Genomic DNA, 24,016 nt, shown 5'->3' with positions numbered 1-24,016 from the left:
TTTCGCACTGGCCTACAGAAGGATGCCACTTCCGTAGTGGGACCTAGTTATATTTACCGACGAGAAGGTATTTTTCAAATGCTCCAAATAGCTCTGTCCATGTGTATCGACCACGTGGAACCAGATACGACCGTAAAGATGTCCAGCAAAGCCAAAGGTGTGGCCGGGCGTCTGTCACAGTTTCGGGCTGGATATCAGCAAATGGTTGCGGCATGATGTGGGAACTTGAACGTCCGCTTTGTAGTGCTTATTACTGCAAAATACTGGAAGAATTATGCTTCCCTCTGTTCGTCAGCGATTTCATGGAGGTAGAATTATATTCCAAAATGACTGTTCCCCAATCCATACAGCCAATCGTGTAAGACACTGGTTTCAGATGAAAGGAGACAATGAGCTGTTAGATTGTTCTCCAAAAGCTGCTGACCTCAATCTCATAGAGCACGTGTGGGCAGAGATGGAAAAAAATATTAGGAGCAAAAGACCTGCACCAACATCCAAGGCAGCGTTGTCGGAAGCAGTTCACGCTGCGTGGGAAGAGATGTCACAGAGTGACAGATTCATCAGAAAGCTTGTTGCCTCTGTTCCTCGGCGCTTAAATGCAGTTTTAGAAGTGGACAGGAACTGGACGCGGTACTGAGTCTACTGTGTTAATAGCAAGAAGACTTTGTTTAAAGCACATATTGAGTCATTTCAGCTTAACTTCTCTTCAGCGATTAAGATGCTGTGAACAAAAGGAAAACTTGCCCTATTTTAATTTTGTTGGTAAAATTTTAATGTAAAATACATCGCAAATAGTTGCATAACAAGACGAAGGTTTATTTTAATGAAGAGTCTGTTTTTTCTCATAAGACCCATAATGGCAATGAAGATTGAGGCATCAAAGAGAGACCATTTATGTTGTTTAAGTTTTCTCCTTTTCTGTTTATGCCAACTTGAAGGCACTACATTCAATTCAGTTCTCTTTACTTTGGTGCAGGGACGCGCAACTGCCAACGCAGGCACAAACAAGAGATTCTTAATTTTAACGCCAAGCAGAAGCTACAGTGGTGGTTACATGTCGGCAAAGTGGTAAATAGCAAGACTACGAGTAAGAAGGTCTCGAGTTCGATCCCTGGTCAGTCCCACGAATTTTATATCCCATTTTACCCCTATTTCCCCTCGGGCAGTGTTGGTTGATGTGAAAAATGCTGAGTTGCACTGTGGTCCGAAAGCCACGTTAAACTGTAGGTTCCCGTATTAACTGTCTAGGCAAGTCAACTCAAAGGTCAGAGGAAAGCAACGGCATACCACCTCCAACAGGACTGTGCCTATTAAAGCATTGTGGTGTTCAAACCAATCTTCTGACTGGTGACTGCTTTACTCTGCTATGGGTTCCAAAATTAATGATCTTCGGGTTATTAACATTTTTGTGTTTTCATGCTGTAGATTTGATACCAGTAAACGTAAGTAACCGGCCGATCACTGTCACCGTTCGAGTTGTCAAGGTGGTAGACGATGCTCTCGACCCCAGTTACAATCTTGGTCATGGATATGTTTCAGTCGAATGTGCCTTTCTGTGTATTTAAAGATATACTTTTATACACTTGGTATGCATCCACATTGATATCTGATAGAGCTGTATTTAGCAACATGAATCAGATATGTTTTCCGAGTAATATATCAGAAAACACGTCAGTACAGCGAGATTTTGTGTGTGTGTGTTGCGCATGGTGCAAGAAATATTTGTGTTTTGTTTGCTTCTGTGATAGGTTTCACCCCACTGAATGCACGCAAGCTCACGAATAGACTATCAGTAATTGGAATTACGCAATAATACACTTAAAAGGTGTATTTTTGCATTATATAACCCGATGAAAGTAACTGTAAATAGATTATATGCCTACTTGCTTATTACTCGCGCTTCTCGATGCTTTCCTCAAAAAAGAAAAAGAAAAAGAAAAAGAGAGAGACAGAGAGAGAAAACAGGAATGTATTTCAAATATGAGCTCGGTGACGCCGTGTTAGTCTCGTGATGTAAAGCAAGGATAGTTGATAGGTAATATCTCGTTGTACTAACGATATGGCTACAGGGTTCTTTCTGTTCTCTCTGCAAACAACCAGAACATAATTCAGTAACGAAGTGGTAAGAACACCTATGCAGGGCGCAAATTAAACACTCAGCCTTTCTCGGTTATTTTATTAATCGTTAACAATTGTCTGTAATTCAGTAATCAACCTTGATTACTGATTTGTTATTACTACCTTTGTTATTGCCATTCGGCACCTCATAACAGCTCTCCTATCACATATTGCTGCCGATGCATGTAACGAATGGATCAGGATGAATGGAATGTGGCATGTTTCGTCATGTAGAATATGCACATTTATGTCAGCGTCTTGTGTTCAGGGTAATATGAAAATCTCAGTAACAGAAGACAACAATGGGATGCCGGTGATGCAGGCAATAATACCCAACTGTTTCTGTCGATTGAATACCATGACGACAGACAAATTGGCGTCTCAATGTATTTTGATTATACTTCGATAGCCTCCTTACGTCCTCGTTCTAATACCTCGTGGGAGCATGCTTTTTGAACACCGAGCGATATTACACAAAGGTAGTAGATGGAAGGATACAAAGAAACAATCAGACTCATGGGTGTGGATCCAGTTCATCATTAGAAGACTAAACAAGAGGGAAACATTACGAAAGCAATGAATACGCTGGTTGGTATACATTATTTGTTTAGATCTGAAGATGAAAAAGCGCAGATCTGCACAGTGCCCGAATCTGCACTTTAGTTTCTGTCTTAATGGGTATAATTTTTAGTTTCTTCTCTTCTGAATTTTCAAATGAATTGATTATTACGTGACACAGAATAATTAGTTAACTGTGTTTCTTATAGCTTCCATTCCCACTAACATTTTTCTACATTCTCGTTCAATTCATGACATTCTACTTGTATGATCACGACTGCACATAGATGCAATCGATTTCGAGGTGCAAAGTTTTTATTATCATACTTTTCGTGGCAGGTGGGAAAAGTTGATTTCCAAAGACTTTTTATTGTACTGAAATAATCTTTTGACACAAAGTAACAGGGTAAGTGTTTTATTCGTATTTATTTCGTGGGAAACTGTAATCGTGGTGGAAGTTTATACACCTGAATGTTTGACACAACTGGTAGGAGAAAATGCTGCCTATCAACCAAACCCTGCACCTCCTTTCCGTATCCTCCTATGACACGAGCACAGGATTCTCCTCGCATACCGCTACAGAGCTGTTCCTAGCACAACTGAGAACTGGCAACATCATCACAAAAATTTGGCAACGCTGTGACAATGCAGTCACTTCCACGTATGATACTGAAATGACTCGCTAAATTCACTTGATATTCCCTTTCCACATGAATGACTCGTGCTATGTAACCCATAAACACTGAGACATAAAATTCAATTTTTTGGCTAAAGAAATGTAATTCTTCACGTAAGTGACAACTTCTGTTATCGTTCATGATGCATTATGAGGCTGAGCGACCAATACCATGATGAGACTGGCGTGCTAGCAGCAGTGTGTCCGTAGTCCCGTGCCCCCACCCATATCTCATGTTGCAACGGCTTAATGAGTAGTCAGTTCCAACCATGGCAGGGATCAGCGTGTGCGAGCTTTTTTTTTTATTTATTTTATGGAGCTGCGAATTTCCAGAAACAATTCTGTAAGGAAATCAGAAGAAACCTTTACACATCATGTCCTCTTGGTAGCTCGACACAACAAGTTGTGTTAATGGTCATAGATCTCAGCTTTCTGACTGCCAAGCTGCTTCACAATACAAGCATCTCTGAAGAAATTCGAATCGACCGTCAACGATACAAATTTCAATATTGTTCTTCACTGAAGACTCACATGCCATGGTGATAAGTATGAAGAAAATGAACCTCTTGATTATTATAGGGCGTATATGTTAAATTTCCACAGTAGCAATTACGAACTCTCTCCAAACATTTGCTAACAGCAGCTCTAGCAACTTAATTTTTCTCTGGGTAGCTTCAAATGTGGGCAGTTTTACTGCCTTAGATTCAATTGAATATTTTAAATATCACTTTTGAACAGCGTTCACTTATCCATTAATTAATGTATGGATCTCAGAACAAGCAATTTGCCTGAGTAGCTATAGAGCAGGTTCTGAAAGGTATTGGCACAATGTTTCGCATCAATTTACCATAGGGAATCAAAGAAAGAAGCCAAACACATTACATTGCATTTACTCTCTGTGCCTTGGCTAACACATATGAATCCATGACAAAAATAAATTATTTGAAGAATCTCCTGTGAAAGGAAAAAGAACAGGATGTGACGCTTTAATTATAGAACGCTGGATCAGGAACAAACAAATTACTTCTGTGCCACATTGATGTATTGCATACTGGTGTAATAAAATACTCATCAAATAAAAATTGTTTTGTGCCTCCGTTGCTATCGAGTGTGAAACACAAATCGCAGACAGATTTGATGGGTCACCACTCAGCAACATCAAAGCATGTTACACCGTCGAGAGTGAGGAGTGGAGCAGACGTTGTTAGCAGAAGGCGAGGCAGTACAATGCCTCAGCCCCCGCCGGTGGGCAATAAACGGGTCCCAGAGAACTCTGATGCATGCGGTGTTCAGAGGCAGATGGCCGGCCAAGAAATCTCTCGCTAAAATAGTGTTCATTCAAACTGTTATTACCAATGTGACAGAAAGCGAAATATATTGTACATTCGCTTGAATTGCACTCATAGCTTCAGCACTGAGAGGAAGGGGGCGACAAAAGTTTTGTCAACGTATTAGCTAGTCTCGTGTTTTTCCTCAAGACTATGGTCGTAGTCAAGACCGATGTACTCAGACTGCAGTCAAGACTTTCTCTGGGAAGTGCCGTGTCTACAATGTTGCCAGATCGAGCATATTGCCGGACATAGAATTCTGAGGGGAGCACGACTCTATTGTCCTCCTTACGTGAACGACTCGGCGGTCAATTTTTTTGTCTAAGACTGTATCTATAACACATATTGCACGCTGAAGACCCAGAAGAATTAAAAGAAAAAAAAACAGAATTAGTTTATGAGAGCAATGTTAACTATAGCGTTCAAAGTATTCATAGTACTGTATACGTGTGTGTAAACGCCAATGCTCACTCAAGCAAGACAAGGATACACAGTCTAGCTTCAATTTTATTTTATTTGATGAACCGATAGCCATTTGAAGGAACAGGGCTCTTATTTTACTTGTACTTGATTGACCTACAGCCGTTGAAAAATTTGGTGCTGGACTGTGATTAGAATTCGTATCTCCTTTCTCGAGGATCTGAATCTCTCGGAACAGTATAGTTCAATCATTTCGTTACTTTTCTCAAGACTGCAATCTTCTATAGGTCTCCTCCAAAGGTAAGTATGTGGGTCTGAATACTGATCCAGCACAAAAATATTCGTAATTTCATTTCAAGCCCTATCAGATGCACATCGGCCCGCTAGTGAAAATTAACATGCCTTTTTAAGGTCTGTTCAGTGTTACCAACATTCGCAATAGGTGTCGTTATTTCTGGTCAAACACGCATACATCTTACTGTTGGTGAGTAACCAATTGATACTTAAGCTATATTCGTGGATGATAAAGAAGGACAGTAGGTGTGCGGTTCGATTGTCGTTCAGGTAGAAAAATTTGTATCCTTATTTTAGATTCAAACAGCTAGCAGCTGGTAAGAAAAACCGATACAAACTTCTGATTTTACTTAGTTAACAATCCGATTACTCCACATCATGCACTTCACCTTTAAATGCATGCACACTTTGTTACTTCTGAATGGAGGTATATCATACATCTTTCGTGGTTAGTTAACAGGGCCGAAAGTGTCTTGATAGGAGTTCCGCTTTATTACAAAAACTGTGGTCTTTTATTTTCAAGTTTAGATTTGGTTACTGATATTGGCGAAAATTATCGGCAATTCATGACTCTTCATGGCTAGTCAGCAATATGATTAGATCAGATTAAATATGATTCGATTTATATTTGTTCCGTAGATCATCAATATGAAAATTTCCTTACATATCATGATTCAATTTCTTTACAACAATTATTTACTGTCTCTCTCAACCTTTTTTATATTTGCCTCTATCTCTCTCTCTCTCTCTCTCTCTCTCTGTCTGTCTCTCTCTTCTCTCTCACACACACACACACACACACACACACACACACACACACACAAACACACCCACACACACACACACACACACACACACACACACACAAATATTGTTTTTTATTTTTATTGTTTGTTGTGCTCGACTATCGGCCAGTCACGAAAACGTCTATGAATGAGTTTTGAGTACACTTACGAAAGAAATATAAAAACAACTATGAGAGTTACTGATTTATGATGCTTAGTTTACAGTCAGTTCTGAGTATTATTGGTAACTACGCTCCAGTCCCTAAACCTAGTTACAGAAATGCGAATCAGAAGCATTACGTATTCCAGGCTGTGCCAGCCGCATCTTTGAGATGCCTGCTATGGTCACTTCCCAGTCCTCTGTAGGAACACACTGGTCCGTCTTCTTCCTGCTGGTACTGTAACTGAGATTTGGCAACAAGACAACGTATGTTTGGCAACTCTGTGATCGACGAGTTACTTCCTAGTGTGCACGGAATTAAGCCACAAAGTTTACTTGTTTTTTCCTGTCACTTCCATTGAATAATCTCAGTTATTATCGCTGGAGGTGAAACAAAAGATTGTAAATTTACGGTTTTCAGCCCAGGAAAGTCGTTGCACGTGGAAATCGCAACTAATCTTGTCCTTTAAATAGCGATTTACCAGTTCTAGCCACTATTGGCCTCGTGATAGGAATCCGCAGCACATGCCACTGTGCTAGCTATGTGGTAATGTGCTGTCCTGTAAGAGAAGCGGCGGTTCTGGTTCGTGATTCCAGTCTCGCTGAGTGCAACGTTTCTATCCCTTCTGTGAAAGAGCTACAACCGGGTCAACAGAAGCGTCCGATCTTACCCGTCGGCTTTGACCCATGACGTAAGCGTGTTGTGGTGTGTGACGTCATTACGGCGCGGAGTTTGATTTGCGATTGCGGCGTGTTTGTAGATGCCTTGTTTTTGTTTGTCGTGCTCTCTGGTGGTGTGTTCATGGTTTTCGTTTGTTTCGTTTGTTTCGTGTGGTGGGGTCAGTTTTCTGTTGCTCAGGTGTTGGATTTGAAGCGGAATTTCTATTAGTGAGTTAATGGTTAATTTAATGCTCATTGCTGTATCCGATCTCACGCGTCGGCTTTGACCCGTGACGTAAGGGACCTACACATTGATCTGTAGCGTAGCCCTGAATACGAGGTTAGGTTGGGAGTTTTTTTTGGAATGCGGCCGCGGCAGCGGCCGCCTATGATTCGAAAATATTGATTTGACACTAATGAACATGTATACGTAATATGAAGCCATTTGATGAACATATTGATCTGTAGCGTAGCCCACTTGAGGTTAGGTTGGGAGTTTTTTTTTTTGGAATGCGGCCGCGGCAGCGGCCGCCTATGATTCGAAAATATTGATTTGACACTAATGAACATGTATACGTAATATGAAGCAATTTGATGAACATATTGATCTGTAGCGTAGCCCACTTGAGGTTAGGTTGGGAGTTTTTTTTTGGAATGCGGCCGCGGCAGCGGCCGCCTATGATTCGAAAATATTGATTTGACACTAATGAAGCCTGTGGGGGGATGGGGGGGCACTGCAGACTCCCCCCACCGCATAACGACACATGATGATCAAATTTTGAAAAAAAATGAAAAATTTTTTCCGTACCTGCTAAACTGCATAAGTGCCGATGTATGTAGGTGTAAGGGAAGCTTTCGTTTCTTAGTTTTCTATTGGGGGATGTGATCGGTAGGTTCTGTTGAGCTATATAGGTTAAGGGAAGTGTCCGATTATGGATAGGAATGTGTTTTTTGGTATTTGGTCAGTTTTGTGATGTTGATTTATTTCGTTGTTTTGCATGGTTTTGAATGGCGGTCGGTGGCTACATTTCTGTATATTTAGTTTCTCCGCACCCAAAAACCCCTAATTTCCCACGCTTGTCCCGTTACAGTCATTAGGCTTTTTGTGAAACTTGTGTATTTCAGTGTTTACAATACGTATGCGATGTTTTTATATCCGCCATATTGGAATTGTTTATAGTCGTTTCCGCGGTATTTGTGACGTCATGGGTCAAAGCCGACGGGTAAGATCGGACGCTTCTGTATTTCCCTACAACCAGTCAGATCAAACATAGATAAGGAAAACGCAAGAAAATACTTTCGGCTCCTAGTGCAATGGTGATAAACTTACAGTGCTGCACAACAGGTAATGCCTCTTTCCGTTGCTGACAAGCACATTTTGGGTTTCTAGGAACACATAACTTTATTTATGAAATGGTACATTTGCATACCTCTTGAATATGACATAGCATACCAATTAAACACAGACGCAATCAAAATCTAAGTGAGTAGTATTTTACTAATTCGGTCTGATAGAGGCACGCTTGTGTACAGACACTCAGTTTTATTAAAACAGACTGTTGTCATAAGCTTATCATGGGTAGTTTTATTTCATTTCTTATAATACAGTGCACAATTTCCGTAGGGTTTCTTTTAGTGTTGTTTAAACAATAGCAGACACGATAGAGAAATTAATCATCAACGATATATGCGAATTCTCTGATATTATCTATAACAGTCGGACAATGCACATGCATGTAGAAAACTGGTTCTGAGTTAAAGCTGTCAAACAAGGTTTGAAGAAGAATGAAATGCCACTGCCACACGACAGCTAATGTAGAAAATACTTTTCTGACCTTTTTTGGCATTATGCGCTCTCATAATGCATAATACAAAAGTTTCGAGATGCATCTGCTGCCTGACCGTCTATCAAACCTGAAAAGAACAAAATGTCGCAGTAGTTGGCCTTTTTCCCCACATAGCTACAGCAGCTCCAGAAGTCAATGACAATTCCTCCAGAACTTCCGCATTCCACAGTGTTGGGAGATAATGCATAAGGCCGGATGTAGACTTCTGAGAGACAGACAGTTACAGCTTTTCTTTTGCACTGCACGATGTTTTCAGCAAACAGATAGCGCAACAGAGTAGCTCAACTGGAAAGGAACACTTCCTTCTTAAATTTCTCCATAGCACACTGTTGGCAGTTCTGGGTAGGTGGCAGTTACGTGATTTTATTTCGGTGATTACAAAATAGAGTCGAATGTATGCACTGGGTAGCCAAGGCAGCTAGTTCATGGCGATTCGGTCAACCAAGTAAATGAATGTACTGAACATGCTGCAAACCACTACAAGGAGTCTGTGTGTCCGAATTCTCATCCAGTGTGGCACAACGGCGTTACAGCAGAAAAAGGAGCCACAGAGAAGAGGATTTGGTGGTCTGTTGGATTGCTGATAGATTCATATACTCATGGTCTGGGTTCGATTCCAACTTCTGCCAATGATTTTCGATAGGGAGAGAGATTCTATTCTCTTCTGGCTACGCCAAGTGAAGAAGGTATATTGGCATTGTGGTCTGAAATTCACATTAAAGATGATATTCCTTCTCTACCAAGTAGACATTAGGTTGAACCACAATAAAGTCAGGAGTGGCGACATGTAGAAACTCTATCACCAGTAACCTTTCTTATACTAGATATTTAGTTCTAGTGGCGAAACAAACGCTATGTAGTGTCACAGGATACTTATTCCACCTTTTATTCGAGCTTCTGTATGTAGATAAAATTGGTTCTGACCTGGGAATACAACTCAGATCGACCTTAACGCGGTTCGAATCCTGGCCTGGCACTAAAGTTTTCATTATGTATTATCAAGCTCTAGCATGAGAACACCTATCTGCTGGTGGATAATAATTTTGTTTTTTCATGTATTTTCATTCGTTGTCAGCACTAACGATATCTGACGTTTTTTACTCCCAGTGAGACACAGAACTATTTGCGAGATCACTGTAAGTTCGAAGGATGTTATTCCCAGCTGCTGGTGGAGAAAAATTCGGTAGCTGACGTCTCTTTGTGTGTAGTCAACAACGGTACGTGCGTGGTTCGATTACCAGTCAGCACTGAGTTCTTCGTCATATTGTTTCTAGTTCAAACATGCTCACATGTCGCTGCTGGTGTAACAAACCCATATTTAACGTTCGTTTTCTCTAGAATATAAGAGCGATAGGTGCCGGGTTGGAGTCCTGGGAAGGAAAAAAATGAATGTTTCGTCTCGTCATTTCAGTTAAAACATCTTGCAACTGCCGAGAAAATCCGATATGTCCCAGTTTTCTGTGCTTCGATAACAATCCGATTGGGTTCTGGGTTCGAATCCCTGTCCAACACAAAGTTTTACCTCGCGGCATTTCAGGTAAGTTACTTGTGAAGAAGCAATATTTAACATCTCTCGTAGTTCGTTAACAGGGACAACAGATGATGGGTAGGAATTCGCGTCCGTTAAAAATGTTTACGTTATGTAATTTAAAGTTGATATTTCCTAACTGATACTGTCTAAAATCGAGGCATATCACTCTCTGTACGCCTAGTCAGGAATGACTGGTAGCTCCCGTCAGTCACGAAATCTTTGTTTAGTCTGCAAACCTGGGATTGAATCATATGCAGAACGAGACGGTTCGTCGTGTCATTTGAAGTTCATACATATTCTCAACTAGCAGCTCGTGAATAACTTAAATTTTGAATGTCATGTTGTGTTAAAAAATCTGACGTAGTAAAGAGAGTGGTAACATTTCAGGTATGTCATTTATTGTAATAAATGTGAGATTACAAGTCTGAAGGATAGTCTTTTCTGCGATGAGGTGTTCCCTGATATTTGTTAGTGGTATTACTTCACATCTTGAGTTATTGCGATACAGAGCAGTGTTTTCCAGTGGTGATTTGTTGGTACCATTTTCAATAATCAAACGACTGTACGAAGGAGCGATTAGAGGACCTGCTAGACAGCTGCGTTATGAGGGTTGTATGCGAATCAGGCGAAATGCAATTCAGGTCGTTCGGATACTTTTGAGTACGACTGTACATACTCGTCAAGTACATGTGTGTTATTTTGAGCCAGATTACCAACTTAATGCCTTATCCCATTCGCATACGGGGCGACGTAAAAAGTATATATCTACAAGATCCAGTAAGCACCCAAAACTATTAATTCTATTCTCTTGCCCTCCGCAAGAAACACTGCGGAGGCAGTGCAACTCAAGGAATATCTTCTCCAAATAATAGTCCTCTAAATGTATCCAACTTGATTCCACAAGGAAAACGAAACCTTTCTTCTGAGCATCTCTATACACTTCCGTCAGCGCTGTAGTGACCTGTTACTTCCATGGCTGCTGCTGTATCTTCTCGATAAACACTTGAAATTAGCAGAAATGGTCTTTGTGAAGGAAGTCGCATTCAAGTTGTAAAGTTTCTAGCTAATTGATTCAATGAAAGTGATGTAAGCTCTCTTTTTATTCAGTGTGTCGTATTTCATATCTGTACACTGGATACTTTTCAAAGAGAAGTCTTCAATAATCGATATTTTACGCCACTGTGGTTCTGAGTACAAGAAATATGATCTTTGGTTATCAGTTGCATTGCCGTTGCCAGTGTAGTATTCAGTGAAAATTTAGTGAGAGAGTCTGGTGTGGGTCCAGGCGTTTTCGTCGAAAGAAAACACTCAAGTAACGCTCCTTGCAACATCTTTCCTAGCAACAAAAAATGATACCTAAGTGGCAAATGATTCATGAGCCGTTGTATACCACTTCACTCTCTCAACAGATAAGTTTACAAGACACGATAATTTTTATTTTCAAAAATACCACGACTGTGTGGTTGACGTATGTGGTCTGTGATACATCGGTCGAGTCAACTGTAGTAAGATCAAAATTTCACGACCCATTCACGACAAGGTCATTACAAACAGAACATTTCCTTCAACTGAATTGTAATGGTGACGGTAATCGATCAAGTCCTTCTGAAAAGAAGCATTTAGGAATCTCCCTTAAGAGATTTAGGGAAATGACCAAAAACATAATTCTGGATGTCTCATCAAGGAACTGAACCTTGCTACTGCCGAATGCGAAAATAACTTTGCAGAATATTCATACTATACGCCAGGATAAACTGACAGTATGTACGCAGTGTCAATGGCCAATTACAATAACACCTTTCCAAGTGTCTTAGTTTCTGAATCCATCACTGTTTTCTTGAAACTTAAATAAAACTAAAAATGGCAGCATATGTTTTGGAATAGGCTACACTTAAAGCCTTATTGCACTTACCCCATTGTGTGGAGTTGATGTGTTCCCCGTAAAAATCAAACTCATAATAGAATACGGGGACGTCAGAGAGTTCAGCGACCTTTCTGACAAGAGCATCAGTTGGTTCGAAGAAACCGAAATCGTTACTAAACTGTTGACATAAAACAATATTTGTTATTGAAACCTATAACTCACAAAGCAGTTAATATAATAAATACATTGTTATTTACAACCATTTTTATAAAATTGCCAAAACAGCGTAAATCATGTTAAGGAAGCTGACGTACTATCATTTTTTAAAGTGCTGGAGAGTATTGCCCAACGACAATTGCACAGGATAGAGGCAAATTCAAAGGGACTTTCTGAATTGAAAGTAGACAACAATACAAAACTGGGAAAGAGTAACAAAAGTAAACAAATTGCAGCCTTTGAACAACTCTACAGTTTTCTATTTTTGTGGAGGTATCTTACGTCTCTGCAACTAAATGAAACGCAGTTTGTTTTTTGCTATACACTTTTCGCTTCTTTTATTTATGAAGCATCTTCAGAGGTCTATAATGAAGGTTTGTTTTTCTATATATAATATATGTATTATGTAGTATTCACGAACATGTTACTATGTTACGTTTTCTCATGGTTTTCTCTTATTCTTCAGATTGGAAGCAACTTTTTAGCACACGTTTTGTGAGTTTCAATCAACGTTTTTGTTATTTTTTGCTACTATCCACAGGTAAATGGTACTTATAAATCAAGTTAGTGATATGTCGGCCAAGCTTATACATCAACCGACCAACAGCCACAAAGTGTAATCTCTCAGAACTTTTCTCTGTTTGCACACCTAAATCTACGCACATATTTCGCAAATGTTCGCCCGCATACTTCGTGCACGCCTCCTTGCTACTGTCGGTGATGCCATTCATGCCGACCAAACGTGCCTAGGAGGTGGCAGTAATAAACGCACGGCGTTAAGCTCTTATAGAGATGTGGTGGCGCTAATGTCGGCATGCCGCTTAGAAGGCGTTCTCTTGGCAGTTGACTTAGACCAAGCATTTGACCGAGTTGAGCACTATTTTTGTAGGCTATCTTAGAAACGACGGTCTTCTCCCCAGTATCGGCAGGCCTTTCCATATTCCTGGTCAATGGCTATCGCTCGCCACCAATCACTACCGAGCGCTCAGTGCAACGAGGATGCCCTCTGTCAGACTTTCTCTTCGCCGCCGCCCTCCAGCCTGCACTTCATTGTCTATGAAAGCGTTTGGAGGGCATTCACCACCGCAATGTGCATTTTAAATGTTGTTTCTTCTCGGACGATGTTGTTTTCTTGGCGAGGTCGGCAGAAGGTACAGAGGATAGACAAAATAATGTGAACGCTTGTACTTACTTGGGAACGGTTTATTAATAAGGGGTTGGACCCCATTTGCCCGTAATACAGCTGCAATTCTTCTTGGAATACTGGCGTATAATGATCGTATAGTCTCTTCTCACTCCCGTAGTGACGAGGGAGGCGGAAATCTGCTCCGAAGTCTGCTCTCCAATACCGCCCACAAGGGTTCGATAATGTTCAAGTTCTGGGACTGTGGTGACCAGGGAAGACGCTGCAGTTCAGTTGCATGCTCCTCATACCATGATTGTACTGTCCTGGCTGTGTGAATGGGTGCATTATCATTCTGAAATTTTGGGAAACAACATTTGAATCATGGAGTGCACCTGATCACCTAATATGTTCACATAATCGTTGGCTGTAACAAGGCCTTGAGAGTAATGATGGGACCAGCAGAATACCATGATATGGCTGCCTACACTACCACACTTCCACCTCCATGCTTAACTATTGGAATCAAGCAATCAGATTTGCAGGCTCCTTTTGGCGTTCACCAGACGTAAACCTGGCCCGACATTGGAAATAACGAAAACGTTGACTCGTCGGACCATATGACGTGTTTCCACTGATCAGCCATCCGGGATATATGTTCCCGACACCATGTTTTACGCTTCCTTACGTTGGTTGTCGTCACTAATGGTTTCAGTGTGGCAGCTTGTCCATGAATATTCGCTTTATGGAGTTCTCGGCAGACAGTCGATACATATGTGGTCGCCGAAGATGGCTATTGAGCTTTGCAGCCACTTTAGCCGCAGTAGTATTGTGATGTTTTGACACAATTCGTGTTAGCGTACGTCGATCTCTGCCATTTAGTTTTGATTTGCGCCCACTTTTACATATACACGATGATGTCTTTCCATGTTTTGTGTAGGCTGTCATGACTGATGAAACAGTTGCTCTTGAAACATTTAATATGTTGGCTGACTTGGTTACTGATCCTCTAGCTAATCGAGCTCCCACAGTCTGCCCTCTTTGGAACTCTGTTAGGTCTTCATTGCACGTCGATCTCGGCCTCTGACTGCAAATACGAATTGTGCACTATTCCTAAACAACCTGCACTAATGCCTAGTCCGTACTGAACACGCACAGTTCAGCACGACACGTGCCTTATCTGCGTTGTTCACTGTCAAACACAACCATCCCATTACCACCACTGTTCATATTATTTTGCCTGTCCCCTGTATATGTACCGCGATTGCGCGGCTTCAGTGATACAACGAGGTGTCCGGGAGCCCTATCTACCTAAGGAAGTCGCACTACATGGATGTGGACAGAGGACTGAATATGGGTACGCCAGTGCCCGTTATCCGGCGATGAAATGTTTGGGAGTGACCTTTCACGGGAACGTGCAGCGTACAGTAGCAGCCATGTATTGCAGACTAGTTAATGTGATCTGCACACAAGTTCGTGTCCGAGCCTCCCGAACACTTGACTTGATCATGCGGGTACATTTTGTCAACGTCTACATCACTCCGAGACTTAATCGTTACACATACGTTCTCCCGATGGCCTCTACGGTAGCTGCCAAGCTCCAGGAGGCATTAGGTCATTTCGTTAGCTATGGTAGGGTGTTGAAGACCCGCTACGAGGCACTAACGTTGCCTACACATCCAGGCAGCATTGGAATGATAAACGTGCACAATATAGCGCGCGCTCTCTTACTGTGGACGACGCATCGCCTACGTAGTATGGACAAGGACACCCTCACTGGTACGATGATCGAGGGGATGGCGCTTCAGTACCTCCAGCCGCCGATTCCTGTTGGACATATCGCGTCAACACTCTGTCTCATTCGCAGCCATCTGCTCGACATGAATATCTCTTGGATGTTCTACCGGTCACGCGGGCTCCTAGAACCAAGGATTCCTACCACTACTTTCAACGGACGCTGCCAGCTAACGTAACTGAAGGCCGACATTCGGCGGTCGGCTGGAAGTGGGTGTAGTGTAACATACACTCGCCTTTCCTTCCCACCGCGGCGAGGGCTCTGTGGTATGTGATAAAGACTGAAAAATTTTTCGACCGGCAATGTTCATACATTATACATCTTGCCGAGGACACTCCCTGTTCCAAATGCGCCGCTGTGGACACCGTTTCGTTTGTGACACGGCTGCCGACTGCTGGCTCTTGACACGGCGCATGTTGGCATTGTTGATCCCATCGAACTGAGCCATCCCGACGTCACTTACTACCCTGCTATTCGTCATAGAGCCACGGTGTGGATTGAGGGTGCGGCATTGTCAAACTTTTTTTTAGTGAGGGCGTTACAGGCTTGTTAGATTTTTGGCACCATTTCACTAGCAACTACACGGTTTTACAGCGCAATTCGTCGTATGGTTCGCTCTTTGCGAATTACTTGGGTCGTCGTTTATGCGGCCTCCAATGGGTGTACCGGGTGTGAGAAGAGATTGACGATATAGCACATGCTGGACTGATGAGTGACATCAAAGGTAATTACGGGGTGTTTCAACCTCGCTGAACGAGAAGACGACCTGGACATCCTACCGTCTGGCTGCTGTGGACACCCACGGGAGAAGATTAAAAAAAATAAAACAAATAAATAAAAACATAACAAAAAGGAAACAAATAAAATTTAAGAAAAGTGCTGTGCCTCTTCCTTTATCCTTTCCTTTTTTTAACAAAATGATCAGTGGCGTATTTAATTTTTGTTCGTGGGCGGAACCAGAAGTGGTGGCAAACAAACGTCCTAGTTAGCTTTTAGCGTGAAAGTGGCGGTGACACTAGGTTTGTTTTTGTTTCTAGGTTAGATAGGTTCCTGGGGACAGTAGGGGTGAAAGGGACCAACGCCTGAAGTAGCAGAGGTCTAGGGAAAAAAAATTAAAAAACAAAAAGAAAAAAGATAGCCCATGAGCGAAACAAGAGACATATGAGTTGTCCGATGCAACGCGCCAGTTCTCCACCACCGCTACACTCTGAGGCAGGAGCCTTAAGACGACTAATCGTCTCAAAAAATGCATTCACTGTTCGCGAACTGTGGCCACCTCCTACTGAGTCTGCACAAATCCTACCATCCTAGAGCGACTAACATAGAAACTAAACTATAGAAGCACACAGAAAAATTTAAATACGCAGCTTCCTACCCTCATGACGTGTCACAAATGGAGGCTGAGTCCTACTGAGCTGTGTAGCTGGCCGTTCAAAAGAAAAGAGAACTGTGCTATAAACTGCATGAATGTGCACTTCACAGTTACAAAAACGCTAGATTACACCTCTTAAACAGAAAAATTCGTGCGAAATTTAATAATTAAAAACGAAGAAAACATAAAAAACGATAAATACGTAACTGTTGGCCTACTAGTGCGTAACATGCAAGAGCGAGAGCTAACACATCGAATAACAGAGCAACTACCACAAAGCAAACAGAACTGACTCAAAGTAAACGACTGGACGAAATACTCTTTACGTAGGACGCTTGCTTGAGGCACATCAGTAAGTTTCCGCGTCTTAAAAACTGACGTAATAAGTTAGTCTTAATCACAGTCGCAAATCTGCTGTCATAATTAAAGGTTAAGTCGAAATTACGTAATGGTACGTTAATTTTCTCCTTGCAGTTCACGTTACTAACTAGAGATCACTATTGTCTTAAGTTCGAATATCTTTTCATGAGATAAGTTTGGTGCTCCGTGGTCTACGAAGGTTGGAACTTTAATAGTGGCACCTATTTATTTACAGCTCGTACAAAATCCGTAACAGGTTGCACTGTACGTGCTTGAGCATTGTCCTGCAAAATGATGGTCAGGTCCTGCAGAAAGTGTCATTTCTTCTGTCTCTATGCCGTTCATTTTTGGAACACAACCTACGACCAGCTCAGAGACAGAAGGGATGACTCTTTCTGCAAGACCTGACCATCATTTTGCAGGACAATGCTCAAACACGTACAGTGCAACCTGTTACTGATTTGTTTGACTGATGGGGCTGCTAAGTGCTATACCACCTACTGCACTCCCTGACTTGAGCCCTCGTGAGTTCAACTTGATTTCTAAACTGAAGGAAACACTTCACGGCATTTCTTCAGAACTGCTACAAATTTCTTGGGCATAGACCGCGCCGCTCGAACTGTCAACACAACTGGGACTGCGAAGAGTATCCTACGACCTCCACATCGCTGGAAACGGGTTATACACAATGCTATTGACTACTTTGAAGGTCAGTAAAACTTTGAAACACGTATCTATTTTGTACGAGCTGTAAATAAATATTGCCACTATTAAAGTTCCAACCCTCGTATATTTTGTTGGGTTTCATCGCATTCGACGTGTAATTACTTCAGCAGCTATTTTTATAACTTTTCCTTGACTTTTATAAACATGTGTGATGCATGTGATCTCGACGTTGAAGACACCATCGCAATTTAAGTGCTCTACCAACTCTCTTATCACATACTGGTATACACTGTTACAAAGGCACTCTAAGATACAGTAATTATTGCGTTTTGCATTCTCTGTAAATAAAGATTTTAGTTAGACTTACGTTCACAATAGGCTCCGGATTGTCTACAGAGATGGTCTCGTCGCCAAAGTAGAATTCCTGCAACTTGCGTGCTGCTTCTTGCTGCTGCTCTGCCGTCGAGAGGTGTAGGCTGGGGCCCACAGACTCAACAAATGTGCTGTTCAGATAGCTGACTTTCTCAGCATTTGTTGCCATTTCGTAACCTGAAGATTAATTACTATTGGTAACAATAATATGATGACGAAATATGTCCAAATTAAATTACTTTACTGATCATACACTATCTGATCAAAAATATGCCGTCACCTATTAGAGGACATTAACATGAGGAGTGCCCACAGTTCACCTTTATGACAGTTTGAACTCTACTAGGGGTTACTTTTAACGAGGTATCTGAATCTCTATAGAGGAACGACGACCCAGTTTTCTTTAAGAGTCTAAACCAGAGAAGGAAATGATGTAGGATGCTGGGGTCTGGAGCGAAGTCGTTGCTCTAACTCATCCCAAAGTTCAGTTCAGGACCCCAAGCAGGCAAGTCCATTTCAGGCGTGTTTTCCACAATCTATTGTCTCAAAAATGCCGCTTTATGACAATGTGTACTGTCGTGTTGTTACAAACAATCATCGTCTCCGGGCTGTTCCTCTACCGTACGAAGTACAGAATGCTCTAAAATGTGTTCATACCCTCCCGTATTTAACGTTTTCTGAGAGGATCGTTCCCTAACCACAAGAAGCTTCCCCTTACCGTAACATCACCTTCTCCGTACTTCACAGTTAATACTATGTATGTCGGCACATAATGTTCTCCAGACATTCGCCGAACCTAAACAGTTCCTTCGTATTGCCCCACCATATGGCATGGTTCATCACTCCAAATCACTCGATTCCAGTCATCCATTGTCCAGTGGCGCCGCTGTTTACAACACCTCATGCATCGCTCAACACTGACAAGAGAAATGGGTGGCTTACGAGGAGCTGCTCAACCTCTTTACCCCATTCTCCTCAGCCTACGCACAGTCATTGTGGTAGGTGGACTGCTGCTAACACTTTGGAACTCACGAGTGATTCCTACCGCAGATTTCATGTTTTTTGTTACAACCACCCTCGACAGTCCTAGACGGCCCCTCTCTGTCAGTAAATAAAGTCTTCCTGGTCTTGTTTTAGGAGAACCAAAAACAATTCTTAATTTCACGTGACGCTACAAAAACACACAATGGTAAGAAAAATATTAACGCCAAAGTGATATTGGCAACAGATTCTGAACATTCGTATTGAACCACTGTAACAGTCTTAATGACATCCATCCAAGAGACTGTAATTTTGGGACTTCGATAACTTTCGGGAACCTTCTTAGGCGTCGAAAAATCTGGAGGGATACCATCTGCAGAAATCTTGTAAGATATTATTAACTAAACTTTCTACAATCGCGATAAGTTCTGTTACCGAGGTTTTAATCAGATTGCTTGGCTCGGAAAAAGGCAAAACGATCTTATGTACAATCCATGGCTTGGCAACGTGTATCGATTTCTTGTAGAAATCTGGTCGTGAAGGAAACTATAATCCCGCTTACATTGGTACATATATTCAGCAACACATTTTGCGAGCCGGCCGGAGTGCCGAGCGGTTCTAGGCGCTACAGTCTGGAACCGCGCGACCACTACGGTCGCAGGTTCGAATCCTGCCTCGGGCATGGATGTGTGTGATGTCCTTAGGTTAGATAGGTTTAAGTAGATCTAAGTTCTAGGGGACTGATAACCTCAGCAGTTAAGTCCCATAGTGCTCAGAACCATTTGAACATTTTGCGGAACTTTTTTTTTTATCCAGGAGACTACTCCAACCATAACGTAATTTTTTTTACGATCACAAGGTGTACGTTTCCATTATTTTACAATCTCAAAACTCTACTTACCACAAAAAAATAAGAGCACAATAACTTTCAAAGCCCAGTCAAATCGTAAAATTTGTTTACTTACTGACAAACTATATTAACAGTGCCCCACAGTACATCATACTAAGATCATTGACGTAACTGTCTCAAGTACTGTGTGAGAATAATGTTTGCTTACATGCTATTTCGCTGGGAGAATGCGCATATGGGTGCAACAGGGTAAGGAACAGTCCATAAGCTTTCTAATTTTCCACCCGCTCACAGAAGTGTGAGGAACGAAAACCCGTAAAAGCAATTTTTTACAACTGATACCATAGAAACTAGCAAGTTTCGTCACCCTTCGGAGGAGGTACCCGTTGTGGATCGGAGCCCCTGAACCACCCCTAGCAGCGCCTCTGATAATGATTATTCGACTTAAGAAATCTGTGATCTTGTTCTGCTGACACTGCTTCTCTGCTGACCAAAATACTCGCGTCTTGTTTCATACTGGGTCGCGCGGAGTGGCCGCGCGGTCTACGCGCCATGTCACGGATTACCCCCTCCCACCCCTCCCGCCAACGGAGGTTCGAGTCCTCCATCGGGCATGGGTGTGTGTCTTGTTCTTAGCATAAGTTAGTCTAAGTAGTGTGTAAGTCTAGCAGTCTGGTCCTTTAGAAATTCACACACGTTTGAACATTTTTTCATACTGGCGCCCTGGCCTCTCTTGTCGTTTAAAGATCAGTTCCGAATTACACAGGGGCGTCCGCATACTTTTGATCAGACTGTGTAAATGATGAAAATAGTAGTTTACATTGACGAGGAAAAGGCAGCAAGTGCCATAACTCGATTTTCCAAAAACTTCGCACAGTGGAAGAGGAGTGAAAATAAGCGAATATCGGTCTCGGCTTAGGGTAGATACTTGACCATTTCTTGTGCGCCTTTTACAGAATCAGTAGTTTGACCGAAGCAATGTGACAGTGGCTAGCATCGTGGCTTCACGGTATTCGAAACCCGATAATTATTTTTATTTTTGTTTTTCATTTATCTACCCATGTCCACAGAAGATTACTACACCAATTTTTTCCAGCATATATTGAAACAACGTTTCCCTATTCGTTTACTAATTGCACGTTTGACGAATAAATTTAAAAAAATAAATGCAATGAATGGATAAAATAATTATTTGAATTTGTTTTCGACGATATTCCTGTAGCGTATGTTTATTATGATCAACTGCAAGCCCCAGTTTTGGCTCTAAGCACTATGGGACTTAACATCTGAGGTCATCAGTCCCCTAGACTGAGAACTACTTGAACCTAACTAACCTAAGGACATCAGACACATCCATGCCCGAGGCAGGATTCGAACCTGCGACCGTAGCAGCAGCGCGGTTCCGGACTGAAGTGCCTAGGAGCGCTCGGCCACATTGGCCGGCCCCCAGTTTTCGGAAAAGTGAACAGTTATGCTTGGTTTGCAGCAAAATAATTGGGAACGCCTGAATCTTCTGCAATGTTAACGACATTTGTTCCCTACGTGTGAAGAATCATACCAAGATATATCGCTGTGGAATATTTGCCTCATGCTTGTGCTGTTCGGAATTTCTATGTTTACAATGTTTTTACGATCGGTATCATCTAATGAACGCACCAAATCTTCATGAAGGATAAGCATAAGAATGACATATGCTAATTAGTAATGAAATATAAGAATTAAGAGAGGTTGTAACCTCTGAAAATGTTGTTGTTGTTGTGGTCTTCAGTCCTGAGACTGGTTTGATGCAGCTCTCTATGCTACCCTATCCTGTGCAAGCTTCTTCATCTCCCAGTACTTACAGCAACCTACATCCTTCTGAATCTGCTTAGTGTATTTATCTCGTGGTCTCCCTCTACGATTTTTACCCTCCACGCTGCCCTCCAATGCTAAATTTGTGATCCCTTGATGCCTCAGAACATGTCATACTAACCCTCTGAAAATACTACACACATATACATTGCATAATTAATGTAATCTAGCTGTAATTTTGCAATTAATGTAAAGTCCTCGCATCCCCTAACTTGATAAGAAAAGTTAGTGTAGTAACCACCAAAGGACATAGGCAGACAATGAACAAATAAAATAAAAAATAATCGGGTTTCGAACATGAGACGTAAAAGTGAAACGGGGCTACACTAGCCAGTGTGTCACTAGATGGGTGGACCTAAGCGTGCGCTAAAAGGCATCTAAATTACGTCAAAAACTTTGAAGGTCCTTTTCTCAGAAACGGTCGAGTATCTAACAAGCGGAGACATGTGCTCGCTTATTTCAGCTCCTCTTCCACTGAGCGAAGTTTCTGGGAAATCGGGTTGTGGAACTTGCCGTGTTCTCCTTGTGAGTGGCCAAAGTCATGCAAAGGTGTAGTGTTGTCGACTGCTTAAGCCTATGCGGTGCACTTGTCGCCACACAGTCGGCGACGATATGGCTCAACCATACCGCCGATCGCCCTGCCTGGCTCTGTGGAGGCCACGTGACGTCCGTCTGTCAGACATTTGAGAGAATTCTCTGCGACTGTTTATGCGTATATAAACATTGCCTCTGCATTGCTAAAAACTGACAGTACAGACTACATCTCGGAGACACGAATTCTCGTGTATTGCCTGATATACAGTACTATGACCCATGCGTCATACACTGATTGTCACCCAACGTTGAAACCGGTAACTCACGCCGTACTGCCTTGTGCACCACACACGTTTCTGTAACAGGCTAGGTATCGTGTTCACACTAGCGCCAGACCCCGCGTCTATCAGTAACATTCGGGCATCACTCGCGGCACATATTCAAATAGGGCGACCTTTCACGTGAAGTTCAGCCACTCAGTTCATGAAATGTCATCTGTGCCAGCAAACTATTAGTAACTAACGCGATAACGTCACATTCCCTCTAAGTTTCACATTATACTGAATTGTAATACGCACCTAGCTCGCCAGATGTGACGCCTGTGATGATTGGGACTCGGTGGAAACGGCCCTCGACGAGAGCCGCAATAGGAGACTCTGAGATGAAGGCACCCTCCAGCTGAGGCTCGATATGCGGAGCCCAAGGGACGTATGAGAACATCACCTTCTCCTGAAATCGTGAATGACGTGACAGCGGACAACGTGCCGGGATTTCATACCTTTTTTAAAAGAAGTAGGACTCATTAGCTTAAGGGAGGCGATGCAGATATTGACATCTTGAGTTAAAAGGCCTGAAATGCACAGTTTCGCTCTTTATAAAACACATTTTTTTTAAAATATCAGCAGTTCTATGCCAAACATTAGTTTCAGGTGGAGGTTTTTGACACAAAATGCCAGCTTGCGTCATTTACAGGTGCATTAGTCGTTCTGATTATAGTCTAAAAATGCAAAGGAATCACATTTCATTCATAACTGGACTCGTTCAAGCAATATTTTCTTTTATATACAAGAATTCCAGATGCACTGGTTACTTTTACGATAGTAGTTTTATTTCCATAATAATAACCATTATAATGACTTTAGATTTTCTATCAACTCGAAGAGCCCTCAAGTCGAAGACTGTGAGAATTTAATGCTGCAAACCACCCAGACGTAGCAAAATATGTCTTGAGCATTTTCGAGAAGAGGACGTAGATGAACATCAGTCTCGACGTCCCGTATTAATGAAAATGCTGGATTACGAAGGTAGCCTTTTCACATCACATACTTCACTTTTTGGTTATTCGAAATGTGCAACGAAAAGAAAGTTGCATTAACGAGGCCAAATGTAGCGTATTACTCTATCAGATAAGCGTTTAACACCAAGAAACGTTTGAAAACACCTTCCTGACATTGTGTTGTTCGGGAAAGCACTGTAATATTTACTATTTAAAACAACTGTTGCATAGACGCAGCGGAAATTAAGAACAAGAAGTAATTGTAAACAGTAGTCTGCTAATGTTTAGAGCCTAGCAACGTGGTGGCACTGGCTTCAAAGCAATGTACAGCGGAAGTCTGTAGCGCCACCTCCCATTATTATATCTCCATAGAAGCATA

At 41.9% G+C, this 24,016-nt stretch overlaps 1 protein-coding gene across 1 annotated transcript in view; it reads right to left on the bottom strand.

Annotated features, from left to right (window-relative positions):
* Nucleotides 1–24,016, bottom strand: part of LOC124789738 (juvenile hormone esterase-like) — a 127,358-nt gene that overhangs the window by 20,287 nt on the left and 83,055 nt on the right. The window contains exons 6-8 of the mRNA XM_047257190.1: nucleotides 22,940–23,090; nucleotides 18,141–18,322; nucleotides 12,290–12,419 (exon numbers count right to left, since the gene is read on the bottom strand). Of these exons, the coding sequence (XP_047113146.1) occupies nucleotides 12,290–12,419; nucleotides 18,141–18,322; nucleotides 22,940–23,090 (463 nt within the window). The remainder of the gene's footprint in view (nucleotides 1–12,289; nucleotides 12,420–18,140; nucleotides 18,323–22,939; nucleotides 23,091–24,016) is intronic.

Source organism: Schistocerca piceifrons, chromosome 3 (assembly GCF_021461385.2).
Source record: "Schistocerca piceifrons isolate TAMUIC-IGC-003096 chromosome 3, iqSchPice1.1, whole genome shotgun sequence".
In the NCBI taxonomy this organism is placed as follows: domain Eukaryota; kingdom Metazoa; phylum Arthropoda; class Insecta; order Orthoptera; family Acrididae; genus Schistocerca; species Schistocerca piceifrons.
This window is presented reverse-complemented; position numbering and strand designations above follow the sequence as displayed.